General features: G+C 49.5%; 1 protein-coding gene across 1 annotated transcript; it reads right to left on the bottom strand.

The window, feature by feature from the left end:
* Window positions 1-7,321: 7,321 nt before the first annotated feature.
* On the bottom strand, window positions 7,322-13,115 carry LOC126040565 (methanethiol oxidase-like). The gene is made up of 11 exons (XM_049805174.1): window positions 12,972-13,115; window positions 12,571-12,683; window positions 11,517-11,702; window positions 10,866-10,986; window positions 10,593-10,775; window positions 10,085-10,267; window positions 9,584-9,658; window positions 9,165-9,286; window positions 8,972-9,064; window positions 8,605-8,723; window positions 7,322-8,087 (listed from the first exon to the last, which is right to left on the bottom strand). The coding sequence occupies exons 3-11, from the start codon at window positions 11,682-11,684 to the stop codon at window positions 7,925-7,927; spliced, it is 1,227 nt and encodes a 408-aa protein (XP_049661131.1). The 5' UTR covers window positions 11,685-11,702; window positions 12,571-12,683; window positions 12,972-13,115; the 3' UTR covers window positions 7,322-7,924.
* Window positions 13,116-13,597: the final 482 nt, after the last annotated feature.

Here is a 13,597-nt window from a genome sequence, read left to right as displayed (position 1 = left end):
GCTGTATGAAGCCAGCAGCACTCTGAAGGTGAAGGACACAATGATGCCTCCTAGGGCTGTGCACTGCTTTCTAAGCCTAGCAAGATATTGCTGGATTTCTCCCTCTGGATTAAGAACAGTCATAGCCCTTTTACAGTAATTCTCAAAGAGTTTATTTTATAGACGTGTGCTTCTGAACAGGACTTGTGGCACTGCTTTTGCAGGAGTTTGCACATCCCATCCTTCACCAGCAAACTCCTACCGCAGAGAGATGTGGAAATAGCTGGTACAACCTTTTCTGTAAAATGCAGCACAGAGACTTTCAGTATTGCTTGCCTGGGACAGCTTTCAGTCTGGGTCTGCCTCTTGCAGCGCCTATACCCTGTCAATGCTCTGCTTCATCAGACTGCAACCCACACATTTTCACAACATGCCATGCGTTTTTTGGGCCACACTTGCACAAGTGGAAGCAAAGAATTTGTCTCTATCTCTGATTCTCAGAGGCAAACTCTTCTATGTCTCCTAAGGGCAGCAAGCTTGTCCTGGGCTCACAAAGAGGTGACAGTGTTGGGAACAAACCTGGCTTCCGATCATCACCGGGCAGATTTCAAGAGCTCACACCTCAAGAATCAGAAGGAAGCCCTCAGTCCATGAGCAGCTCCATAGCTGGAGCTAGCTAGCTGTCCTCCTCAGAGCAACTCAAAATGACCCTTCCCTCTCCTCTGCTTGCCTGCACAGAGCTCACCATTGCTCTCCCATGCTGCTCTGAGCTGGGTAGAACTGCTCATCTTTCCCCAATCAAAACCAAGAGAGATTCAGGCATTGTACCTCACTTGCTGCGGTCTTATTTGCCTGGTAGGCAGGAAGCACAACCAGGCCCAAGGACATGAGAGAAGCTCCTGTTCCATCAGAGGCAATTTCAGGTGCTTAGCTGATGCCTCTTTGCATGCTTCTGCTGCCACAATGTGCATGTCTCACTGCACCTTCTTCTTGCACCTGCACACCTGCTAATTAAAAAGTTCATTAGTCTTCCACTCATTAACAAATTTTGCTGGTCATCCTATTTGGCTTTCCTTGGTGACGTCTTTGGCACCTCTCACAAAACCAAGCTGTGGGGTGTAGAGTTTTCTAATTAAAACTGATAGCAGGAAGGATAAGAGCAGGCTCAGCAACACCAACAAGTAAGCAAGCGATGGTTAGCGGAGAACACAATCAGTGTGGTCTGCTCTCAGCCCAAGAAAAGCTCCCTATGGCAGGCAGAGATGGGAAGCCATGACATGGAAAAGCAATCAGGGGCTTCACTGGACAGCCCACAGTCAGGTGGCAACTTCTCCCCTATTCCTGACCATCTCTTCCAACCCTGATAGGGAAGAACATGCTATAATTTTGGTAATGGGCAAGACAAGGTGATGCAACCTAGTGCAGACTGGCCCAGCGCACTAAATGCGTTGGGAGAACACCTTGCTTCACCAAGAAAACCACGTCTGCTCTAAACACCCAAGCAAGACCTGCCCCAACTATGGGAGCACCCTCCAACCTTCCCTTCTTTCTCCAGGGAGGATGTTCTCTTGCTTCCCACCTCACCGTGCCATAAAACCCTGGAGGTGCTCCAGGATGTCTAAGTGTTGCTCATCATCTTGCACTCTTAAATCCCCCTGTCCTATACTTTTGTCCTGGCCTCCATACTCTCTTTACAGCTTTCTGCCACACTCAAACAGGTCAGCAAGGCACTAAGTACCACAAGAGCAGCAGAGTTTGGGAAGACTGTAACCAGTGTCAGTGCCCTCACAAAAAATGCCAGCATAGGTACATTGTCCTAGACCTTCCCAGGCTCCACATCTCCCAAGTGTTTCACTCTGTTTCAGTCCATTCCCCCCTTCAGGAGCAGAAGGAAAACCACACCATCCAGCCCTTGTGTCAAAAAAGGCACAATTTATCACCTCAAACAGCAGGGACAAGTTTTGGAGGTTAATTTACAAGCTGCTGATGTGGTATGGGAAGCTTAATAAAGTCTACTGTTAACTTCTTCAAGATGTGTCTTAGAGAGTGCTGGATTGGAGCCCCCACAGCTCTGCACATCAGTGTTTACTGCCTAATGATCCTGACCTGCAGGGAGTCTGATTATAAGCAGCTGCCAGTCGGTTTTGATGATGTTCTGAAGCAGAGCTTTGCTGACAAATTTAAATTCATGGAGTGAGCCCCCATTTCCATTTGTCATTCCTACCTGAACTGCTGTGGGGCCTGGCATTTCATCTACAAGCACCAAGGAATCATTGCCAATGTGTATATGAAGGCGTCCGAACTCTCCAATCAGCAGTGAACATGAAACAGAGAGGAAAAAGGGGATGATTTTTTGAAGCTGTCAGACTGATACATGAGCTGATCAGAAACCTTCTGTTGGGTGAGGAAAAATATGACAAATAAGAAATGTGAAATTGCACTGCTGATAGAAAGAAAGGTGACAATAGGAGGTAACCTCACTGGCACTTGTCTGTTAGGTGCAGATATACACCAACAGAGGAATTGCTCTTTCTCAATCTGATCACTGGAGTAAGACAGCTTCTGCAGTACATACTAAACCATGGTGATTCAAGTTGTGGACAAAGTCTCTGCTGAAAAAAAGTCACTTTATGTCTTTCTGTAACAACTACATTTGAGAACAGAGAAAGGAATCTGGGCTCTTCCTTGCATTGCTACACCTTGACATCAGATGTGCAGTCTCCACAAGAGAAGCCACTATCATGAGCATGCAAACCTGGTTGAGTTCCTCCCAAAATCCACCAACCTCCTCTGAAAAAGAATAAGAAAGCTGGTTTATGGACAAAGGAACTATACCCTAATATAAGTATATCCCACTCCCTACTATTTTTCTGTATCTAAGATCTCCTTTTTAATGACTTGTATTTTAACTGACTACTGATGAGTCTCAGTTCCATATTTGCCTACACAAGCATTGAGGGGTAATCCAAAACTCCTCTTCCTTGTATCTTCTTCCAAAAGCTCCAGATCTCATCTCCTTCTCAGAGGCATGTTACCTCAGGCATAGCATACACAGCTTGAGAGCTCAGAAGTTTGTTCTCCTATCCACCACACAAAATCAGGGAAAAAACCTCAGAAGAATCAGCTTGTTCCTTTTCCTTGATGACACATCTACAAAACATGTGATACTTCCATTCCACCCTAAAGTGCTGATGCTCATCTTTCAGGTTGAGCATGGATAGGCAGTGGATCACACACCCAGTCAAAGGCAGAATTATTTCACTTGGAGAGGCAGAGAGAAAAGGGGACCTTAATGCAGTCACTTAAGCCTTGCTGCACTGAGACTGCCTCTAGGGACTGAGTGAGAGTAACACTGTGCTTGCTGCTTCTGTTTAGTAGCACATCTATGCCTGAGACATGTGGAAAGCTGAAAGCTGAAGTCCTACATTCTTTCAATAACTGGATTACACATCCCATGCCAATGAACACCTGAACAACAACTATCTAAATAAATAAGAGAGCTGTAAATGTTCTGTTTGAAGCCAGAGATAGGGCTTTTCCAGTGCCCTCAACACTGGATTCAAAGTTCACAATGCTTTGAAGCATTTTAGGCAAAAAGCCTCAGGAGAGAATAAATCAGAAGATAATTTTTCTGGGTGTTACTCATCTAACCTATTTGAAATGGCCAACTTGAATGACTTGGAACATACTCCCTGGATGCCCTTTTCTCTCTCCACAGGCATAAAGGCAATGCAGGCAACTATGTCTGTCCACTCCAGAGTCTCCTGATCTAAGGATGGGAGAGACAGATCCTGCCACAGACACATTGGTTTATAAAATACTCTTTGCAAGAGCACACTAATCTGTTCAGAGACATGGTTTGAGAAGATAAACAGAATTTACAGCCTCATGAAGGAGGTCAAATCTGATTTTCCATATATGATGAGAAGGGGTGGTTAGTAGAGTGGACAACACAACAGCATGGACATTACAAGGCATGCTGCCAAAGCTGCTGGATGCCCTACGCAGCTGAGCCATTAGACTTCATGAACCAGGCTCAGGGGACACTGCTCCCAGCCTCAGCCACAGAGAAGCTGTAGGTTCATGGCACGGGCAAACACCGAGCAAAACCAGCTAAGCTCACCTCTTGCCAGGGCAGAGGAGAGAGCAGAAAGGAGCAGGATGGTGAGATTCCTGGCAGACAGCCTCCCTGCCAGCTGCGGATCCCCAGCGGAGCAACACGAAGTCAACGGCAGGTGGCACAGCTCACTGCACAGAGGCAGTAGCAAGACACAAACGACTCTGGGGGCAGCACAGAAGAGTCCACCAAAGGCATGTGAGATAGAAAGACAGAGTGCTCAAAACTTTGGTGCAAGTGGTACGCAAACAGCCTGAAGCGCAGAGGCACATCTAAGACAAAAGGCAAATGTTTTTAAAAGCAAGCAGACTGTGCAAAGCTCAGATCCAACACCCTGGATCTATCGATCCCCTCACTGAGCAGAAACAAACCAAATGTCACAGGGCTACTGGACTCACACCCGGGACACGTGGTGCCCTTCAGCACGTCACTTCAAAACACATTTCCATGTGCAGGCTAGCAGGTTTGCTGGAGGGAACATCAGCATAGCACAACTACGCTTCTTCTCCCTCCAGGCACCTCTCTGCCTTTTCTCTGCTACTATTTCAGCTGCCCCTTCCCCTCTGAATGAGTGGTTTGCTGTTGGAGCAGGAGTCACAGGGGAGGGCGCAGAAAGGTCTGGCCAGAAGCACGGCAGCAGTGGGATCACCCCTCCCCACTGCAGCCCACAGCTGCAACCCGACAAACCCATCTGACACCCACATCCTTAGGTTGTGATTTCAGACACCATGTAATGAGAAGTGACTTCAGGCTGCTGCTGAAGGGCCCTGCCATGTGCAGCCACAGGGAGATGGACGGTGAGTCACTTTTCTGGCAGCACAGTTTTCTGCCGGATCAGCTCCTCCGACCGACTCCTCCCACAACTGCACAATCGCTCCATCTGACACAAGAGGAGTGGCAGCACCATGCAGCTGGGGAGGACGGACGAGCAGGACCTGCTTTTTCTCCTCTTCCATGCCTCTGCCTAAAGAAAGGCATTGGCAACTTTCCTTAAAAGTCCCTACGAGCACTGCAAATCAGGCTCCAGCCTTGTAACAACTGAAAACAAGAACAGTTGACTTTCCTCCTGTGATGGAGAAGGAAATGCAAACCAGGAATACATATGCTGAGCAGTTTACCTAAACATTTCAGGCTCCACTCCAAGGACTCATTTTACACTTGTCTGTATGAGTTTCTGCTCAGTCGCTATCCATTGTACTATGAATGTAAAGGCAGAATATGTATGACTGGTTTTTTCATCTATCCTACAAGACAATATTTTTATCTATGGTAAAACAACCTAATCAATACCCTTTTCCATTCTCTGCAATATCTATGATTCCTCTGCAAAATACTTTAAGAAACAGCCAGAATGTTATATTTGCATCCTCTCCCTGGCAACATCCCTTAAAGAAAGCAAAGGTCACATTCACACTCAGTGCTGTTTCCACATATTCAGCCAGGCTTCTAAACACTGAAATGAGCAAATGCTACAAAAGCACAGCAAAAAGCATTCAGGAGGGTTAGGAGATCTCAACATTCATCTGCTGCAGCCTGCAGACTAGAGGGGAGGAGATCAAATGTGTGGGTCTTCTGCTGCTTAGAGTGGAATATAGGCTGGGATTATTTCTTGCCTCTGCTGCTACCTGGAAGGGGACAGAAAATTGAAGGTTCCTCTGAAAAGAAGACCCAGGGCAGAATGGAGCACTCACAACAGCTGCACTGTCAGCAAGTTTTTTCAAGATACTAGTTTCCAGCTACAAGCCTCATCTTAAATTGGTGCATTAATGAGTAGTGCAGTCCAAGGATGCCCTTCAGGTACTCATGAAATGCTATCTTCCCTCCCAGATTGTACTCCAGAACAAAGCACTTTGGGGAAGCTGTTGGAAGCTGGGAAGGACTTGGCGGGTGCTGGCACCAGGGAGAAGCCTATCTTCCAAATAACCACAAGAGGGAACAGATGAAGCATCCAACTTCAGCCACCCCAATTCACCATCTCCCCAGGTAAGGCACATTCAGCCACTGCAGATGCACCACGTTCCACATTCCTCGGGGTAGCTCATGCGCAAGTGTGAGGAAAGGCCCACACTACCTGAAACACTGAAATCAGGACCCAAGGAGCTGGGAACAGGCCTTGGAGGGGACGAAGGCATTCGCTCATACCAGCAGAAACATGTCCACATCCATCCAGCTTGGGCATAGCATGGCCTGATGGTGGAACAAGTTGCTGGGTCACCTCTGCACCGTTGCCTGTTGGTCTTCACGGTCCAGCTGCAGCTCAAAGCCCAGGCTGAGTCCTCGCCTTGCTGTGCGACCACCTGCAAGTCAGAGAGGACGGTCAGTCGATAGTGTGAGGGACAGCAGACTCTCTGATCAACCCCATAAAGATGGCCATTCGGTAAGGGAGTTCTTCCCTGCGTTAAGGTGGATGGTGCCTGGCCCCACCCCAAGGAGGGGTTTCCAGGGTGGATTCAGCACAGCTACCTCCAGCCACCTGGACCACACGCTGGCATAGGGATGTCTGCTGGCCAGACTCTCCCTCCAGCCAAGGGAGAGGAGGAGGCACCTCCACTGAGACAGAGGCTTTGCAGGGTCTGAAGGCAGGTGAGATAAGGCTCATTCCAAAGCCACCTCAACAGCAGGGACATCCCCCGAGAAGGCCTTCAAGCAAGGCAGCTCTGGAGGATCAGAACGGGGTGTCACCCTCAAGCAGCGCCCCAGGGATGCCTCTCACCTCCTGAAACTCAAGACCTCGTCTAATGTCGTCCTCTCTAGCCAGTGAGAAGAGGACCCCCAAGGGGGCAATTTCTCCCAGACCTCTTGGACACCTCATTGGAGCTATGGAACTGCTCTCCAGAAGGGAGTGTTTTTCTCCTGGGACCATTAAGGGGGCACAAGAGAGCTGTAGCAATATTTTTGTCCATGGGAAGTGTGAAGAAAGAAAGCGAAGATGTTTTCTTCCAAGGTAAATATGGAAAAAGCTAAAATCTGTAAGGATTCACATTAGATCCACATTTTTGCAACCTTTGGGTTTCAGGAAGACTAACAGGCACTCCTGACCAGACAGTGTTTCTGTCACAGGGATTTCTAAAACCCTGACCTAATCATTAACCACTGCTGAAAACAATATAGAAAGGCTTCAATGAAATAAGACACGTGAAGATCCAGCTGATGCAAAGAACAATTTTATTCTTGTTTAAAGCAGAACACAAGAGCAAACCAGTGTCATGAAACAGGCACCTCTTTTTGAAATAAAGCACTTCATACTCCTTCAGCTATAACGCATACCGACCCAAGCACGTGAGAAGCGAGCCAAGAGGGCTCTTGTGCCAGGGAAGACTATCCAGGAATGTCCTGGCTGAAGAACAGTAACTCGGACAAACTGGGCACTTCACTTTCTTTTGCCTTAGTTTTCAAGGGTGAACAAGCTCTGAAGCATAACTGAGAGTCCAACACCTTGCTACCGGCCCCGGTACTAGGCAGCGATTGCTAACGGGCTGGGGACATCAAGGCAGGTGCCCAACAGGCCTGTAGCAATGAGGCAAGGCACGGTGGGTATGCAGATGTCTGCCGAAAGGCACTGTGTGCACTGCACGTGTCTGTATCTGAGCAATCGCCCTGGGCTCTGCTCTGTGAATCACGCCCAGGGATTGCTTTGCACTGAAAACATGCCTGTGTCGTTGTTCACTGGCCTGAACCAAACCCTCGCAACAAGGCAGAGCTTCCATAGCTTATGTTAGCAGAAATCTAGACTCCAGCAACGAATGAGGACCCCCAGACCCAATTACCCTACGCTCTGAATGGCTGCACTACAGAAGAGAGAGAAGAAGGGAGTCTTTTACATGGCGCCTAGGCCAAGACATCGGTGGTGGAATCCCCACAAGGGAAGTGGATGTCATGGGCAAGGCAAGGCCCATTGGGTTCCTTTCCAAAATCCACCAGGAAGTTCTTGTTCACGGTCAGGCCGCCTTTCTCAGTGTCCACATCAATCTGCAGCATGACAGAGCCTTCCCTGCGAGGGGACGAGAGCACAGCTATTACAGACAAGCAAACCATGGTCCTGTTCAAGAGATCCTGCCCGTCACTCTCCTGTTCTGTATCTGCTCGGCATGATGTGACAGGCAGGCTGGAGCTTGCCTTGGTGTTGGAGATCATCGTCTGCTTTGCTAAATCAAAACATCTCTGGTGGATACACTGGGAGATGCTGTAGCAGAGACGTGGCCTGGCTCCCAGAGATCCATAGATGGATTCACTCCACCTTTCAGACTGAAACACTTAGGCTCTCCCAAGCCAATCCCTGGCACTGCAGCTCCACACAGGCAGCAGCTGCACCTTGCCCAGCCAGAGACGTGTGTGAGTCAACTCACAACGTGAAATTCAACATGAGGAAGCTGCGGGGATGGTGTTAGGAAGAGCTGTCCCCTTGCAATCACAAACGCGTCCTTGTAGCCCCCCTGATGAGGCACCTTTCCTGTTTCTAACAGAGAGGCCATGCAAAAGAGGCCCCTTGTCTCCCAAATGTTTCTTACTTGACCAAGTTCGGGTAGAACTGCTTGTCCCACGTGCTGTATAAGGAGTTGGTGACGTACAGCCTCTTGCCATCCACGCTGAGCTGCATTTTACTAGGGCCGCCGTACACTCTCTTGCACTGAAGGCACAACAGACAGCAGTGATGTTACTGGCTTCTTTCTTGGAGCAGTCAAGCACAAGCAGGAGCAGGAGAGCAGAGCAGAGCAGAGTGGCTGCCTCCCCTCCCAACACAGACAAGCTACCAGATGCTGCAGACACAGGGCACCTCCGCAGTGGAGACCTACCCCAGAAACCCTGGGCAGAGAATTAGCAGAGCAGAGCCAAAGTCCAAAGGACACCAGAGGGCAAACAGGCCATGGAACTCACCTTGATCACCAAGGGCTCTGGCTGGCACTTCAGCTCTTCGTCTCTACACACAGCCACAGGTCCACCTCTGAGGATACTGCCTCCCACAAACACCTGTAAACGAGGCAGTGGGAGACATGACGCCTTGTCATCTAACCACCACCAGATCCTGCTGAGGAACCCAACAGCACAAGCCTTTCTGCTCCTGCCTTACCTGTCCCACCAGCCTGGGCTTGCAGGTTTTGGAGAGCTCATACTGGCGGATGTCTCCATGCAGCCAGTTGCTGAGATAGAGGTACTTGTCATCCATTGAGATGATGAGGTCCACTGTGAATGCTAGGGCACAGAAACAAAAAGCTCCAGAGAAGACAGCAGCAACAGAAAACATGCCTTGCATCGAACCCCAGCTCGCATCTCTCCCTGCCATTCTGACCATCTCACAGGCTCAAGTGCACAGGCTCCAGCTGGGGCAGCAGTGTCTTCTTGGGAGTGTGCGCAGCCCCTCAGCCCCTCCAACGAGCCTTCTGCTGTGTTTACGCAGCAAGGCTTTGGCGGTCAGTGAGTGGGCTTTGCCAGGCTGTGCAAAACAACGCTCCGGAGGAAAAAGGAAACACCACTTCAGGGCACACAAACCTGGCATCTTGGGCATAATCCATCCCGTCACGTCCTTGGCCGGTATCCGAATCACCTCCTCCACTGCCCAGTTGTCTCTCTGCACAAGAAACACAGGCACCACACCATGAGCGTTCCTGGCTGGTCAGGCAAGAGCACTCCCCTGCACTCACACACTTGCACAGCTAGGCAAAGTTGCCTGAGGAAGGCTACCACTGCACCCAGCTACTATGAGCAGACACAATTAGGACAGCATCGTTGGATACCAACAGCAAGGCTGGTCTTCATCGCTCAAATTAATCCCCCAGATGTTCATCCCAGCTGGTCACGATGGGCTCCCTTTATACTTAGTGGAAGAACAGACTCCTCTCGTTCTAGCACACAAATCCAAAGCAGGGTCTGGATACTGCCCTCTCCACACGCCTCCTTCTTTCTCTCTGCTACCCCAGATTTCTTCTGTGTGTTTCTCAATCCCTCTGTAGCTCACCACGGCCAGGTCTCCCCTGGCTGCTGGCACAATACTTGCCTCGCACTTGTAGAAGCGGTAGACGATGCCACTCAGGGCACAGCTGACATATCCCTCGGCAGCATCGGGGTTGTGGAGAAATTTAACGCTCAGGGGCAGAGAGTCCTCCCCCAGGTCAAAGCACTGGATGAGGCTGCGGCAGGACAAGTTCCACACGTTCAGGCGGCGCCCAAAGACCCCTGAGGAAAAGGAAAACCACGTCAGAAGAGGGAGGGCTACCCTAGTCCCTCCCCAAAATGCTCACAGGCAGGGACAGCCGTGGCAGCGACGAGCCAGAATCAGCAGAGAAACTGCGGTGATTTAGGGAGCAGTGGGAGAAGACAGGAACCAGCCTGTCTTAAGGACAGATGCTCCACGTCCAGCAGCTGTGTCTGTAAAATGGGCCATTGGGGAAGAAATCTGCCTGTGTCCTCTCACCAGCTCTGGCCCTTTCTTTGATGGCATCGACACCCTCCCACCACCTTGGTGAGTTCTGGCTCAGCACTTGCACCCATATTCCCTCACCTTTCTTGAAGTCATCAGGACTGAATCCATACCCCACACATTTTGGGACTACTCCGGCAGAGCTGACCAGAACATTGTGGCATGGCTTGTAGCAGAAGTCATATCCACTCGGTGGGCTGTCACACTCATTTTCCCAGTTCCCCTTCAGCTCAAAGGTCTCTCCATCCAGCACAATAAATCCACCTGTGATACAAAAAGGGGATGCACGAAATACTACATATTCCACTTCCAAACCAATCAGTTTGTTCATGGAGTTATTAAAGGGCAAAGTACCTTTTGAATTGCCAGATGGATCTCCTGTGTTGGCAATCAGAATATCGCCATTAGGCAGGCTGCGAGGTATATTGAGGTAACCCTTGTTGCACTTCCAGAAGACATCCACTGGCTCAATCATCTGAAAAAAGTTGACACACACACACACACACTTCAGCCTCTGACTGCTCAGCTCATTTCACACTTCCTGGCAGAGCCTTTGGCCATCAGAGACTTCTGAAAATCTCTGACACTTGCTGGAGCTTTCTTTCCCAGAACTCACGCTTGCTAGGACCTGCTCCTCCTTCAAGAGGAGCACAGAAGCCTCTGAGCTCCCCTCTACACAGACAACAAGAGTGCAGCAACACCTAACTCATAACAGCTTGTCTGTCCACCTCACTATTTGGGAGTGGGGCAGGTGTGGTGTGTTGCGTGACTTCCCGTTATTAGACTCTCTCTGAATGCAACAGGCACACAGAAGGGAAGGCAATGATGATGAGAGCCTTCCTTGCTCTGAAAAGGAGAGAGCCGAGAGGGAAAAGTGACCCAGCTCTCTAAAATCAGGGTGGAAGAGAAGATGAAGAGAGAACCCTTCTTCCCTCTACATTATTCAAGAAGCACCAGTTCCCAACTCCTTCCCAGAAGCTTGTCTTTGAATCACCTCAGGCATACCTTACACAGCTTGGGAGCCCGGCACTGTGAACCCACATCCACCACGTAAATGCGGGAAGAAATCAAACAGGGAAGAATCAGCTTGTTCCTTTTCGTTGTGGTATTGTCAAAGCAGGGGCAGGCAGCGCTCCACCCCGAGGAATGCAGCTCGTCTTTGAGGTTGGGCATGGGCAGGCGGTGAATCACCTAGGCACTCAAGGTAGAGTTAGGGTTCGCACAGGGAGGCACAGAGAAATGGGGACCCTAATGCAACCAGCAACATAGAGATGATAACACCACTGCCCACACCAAAGGAGATCTCCGGAAATGTTAAATGTGACTGATCGTTCAAAGATGCACAGTAGATAATGTGTCTTTGCAGCCTTTGGAGACAGGTAAACTCCAATTTCCCATTTAGGATGACAGCAGACAGGTTGGTACAGTGCATAACAGAACATCGCCGACATTGCAGCACAGTAGAAAATTGCTGAACTCTGCAAAAGTGCTGGATATCCTGAACCACCTGGGTCACTGGAGACCATTTTCCATGCTGAGCAGCCACTGACAGGGTGATTCAGAGCATTTGCTCAAAAACTCACTAGCAGCACCAAGATTCTCTGGAAGTGAGTTGGGAAGTGAGTTAGAGCCAACTTGTCCCCGGGACACAGAGAGAGAGGTGATTCAGCTAGAGCGAGGCATACAGAAGACAGTGGAAAGAGACCAGGAAGGTGAGATTCCTAGCAGACAACGTCCCTATCTCATGCATAACACCGGTGGAGAAGCAAGAAGTAGACCTGTCATGACAAAACTCACAAGGGGTTTCCCAGATGGGTCTTGGCAGGATATGAACAGGCAGCAGGGGAAAAAAGTCATTTCAGGGTGGACGAGACAGAAAGATGCAGGAGGACAAGAAGGTGTAAGGCATATACAGACAGCTGGCATGACAGAGTGGCTATCAAGCAATCTGATTTTCCCCAGCAAAAAAGAGTAGATGTCCTGAATCTGGAGGCACTATAAAGCACAGAGCCAGCAGCTAGTCACCAGCCCAATAAAAACACAGTCAAGACACAGGTACCTGGCAATAATATGGAGATCTGGGGTTGAGATCAATGGTGGCCAGGAAGTCAGGTTGGTCGATGCATGTTTCCCTGTAGGTACAGGTCACGTAGGCAACCTCCTCTCTGGGAGCTGGGTATATAGAAAGCTTCCTTTAAAACACACCATGAACCAGCCAGAAAGGAAAAGAAAAGCTTCAACAGACTCTCAGAGAGGACTGAACTTATTTTTCTGGATGCTACAACCTTCCTCCTTGGTCATTGTCAACTGTCCAACCCCGCTTCCATTACTGACCCAGAGGTAAGAGAACAAAAGTGGATCTCCATGTAGTTACAGCCTTCTCCCTTTGGAGAGGCTATAACACACGTGGTTAATGGTGGTCTCCACTACCCACTCCAAAACACGCTCAAGAGGACTTGCCTTTCACAACATCCGGGCAGGTGGGGTACTCGTAGCACTGAACTCTGCATCTGTCTGATTTGAGAAGAAGAGAAGAATAAAATGAGAAAGGTCCACGTCCTAAAAGAAGACTCTGTCCTACCCGACGGACCTTCTCCCACCCCCGCTGTCAATGGGGACCTCTGTGACCAGCATCTAGTCTTGTTATGGCACTGACAAATCACAGATACAGGAGAGGAATCCTCTCTCAAGTGCCACCTGGCATATCATGGATTAAACCACTGCTCAGTTCCCTTCTGCATCCTCTGAGCACCTCACTGATCGCTTCCCCATCAGCAGTGAAGGAGAGAGCGCTTACACAGAGAACCACGTCAGTATTGAAGGTCTAGCCTGGAAAATAAGTCTGGTTTCTTGTCTCCCTGACGATTCTGCAGCAGAAGGGGAGGCTCCCCTCAGCACAGATGCTACAGCCCCATGCAAGTGGCTTTTCAAGGCAAAAGAAGCCCCTGGAAGCAGAACGGTAGCGAGACAATAGAAACCTCTGGCACCAGTCGGACAACGCACCAAACTTCAGTCCCACTCTTCTCTCTCCTGCAGTGCTGCAGAGGAACAAACCTACCGGTCCACAAATGGGTTTCAAGGTGGGA

Source organism: Accipiter gentilis, chromosome 7 (assembly GCF_929443795.1).
Source record: "Accipiter gentilis chromosome 7, bAccGen1.1, whole genome shotgun sequence".
Taxonomy (NCBI): domain Eukaryota; kingdom Metazoa; phylum Chordata; class Aves; order Accipitriformes; family Accipitridae; genus Astur; species Astur gentilis.
This window is presented reverse-complemented; position numbering and strand designations above follow the sequence as displayed.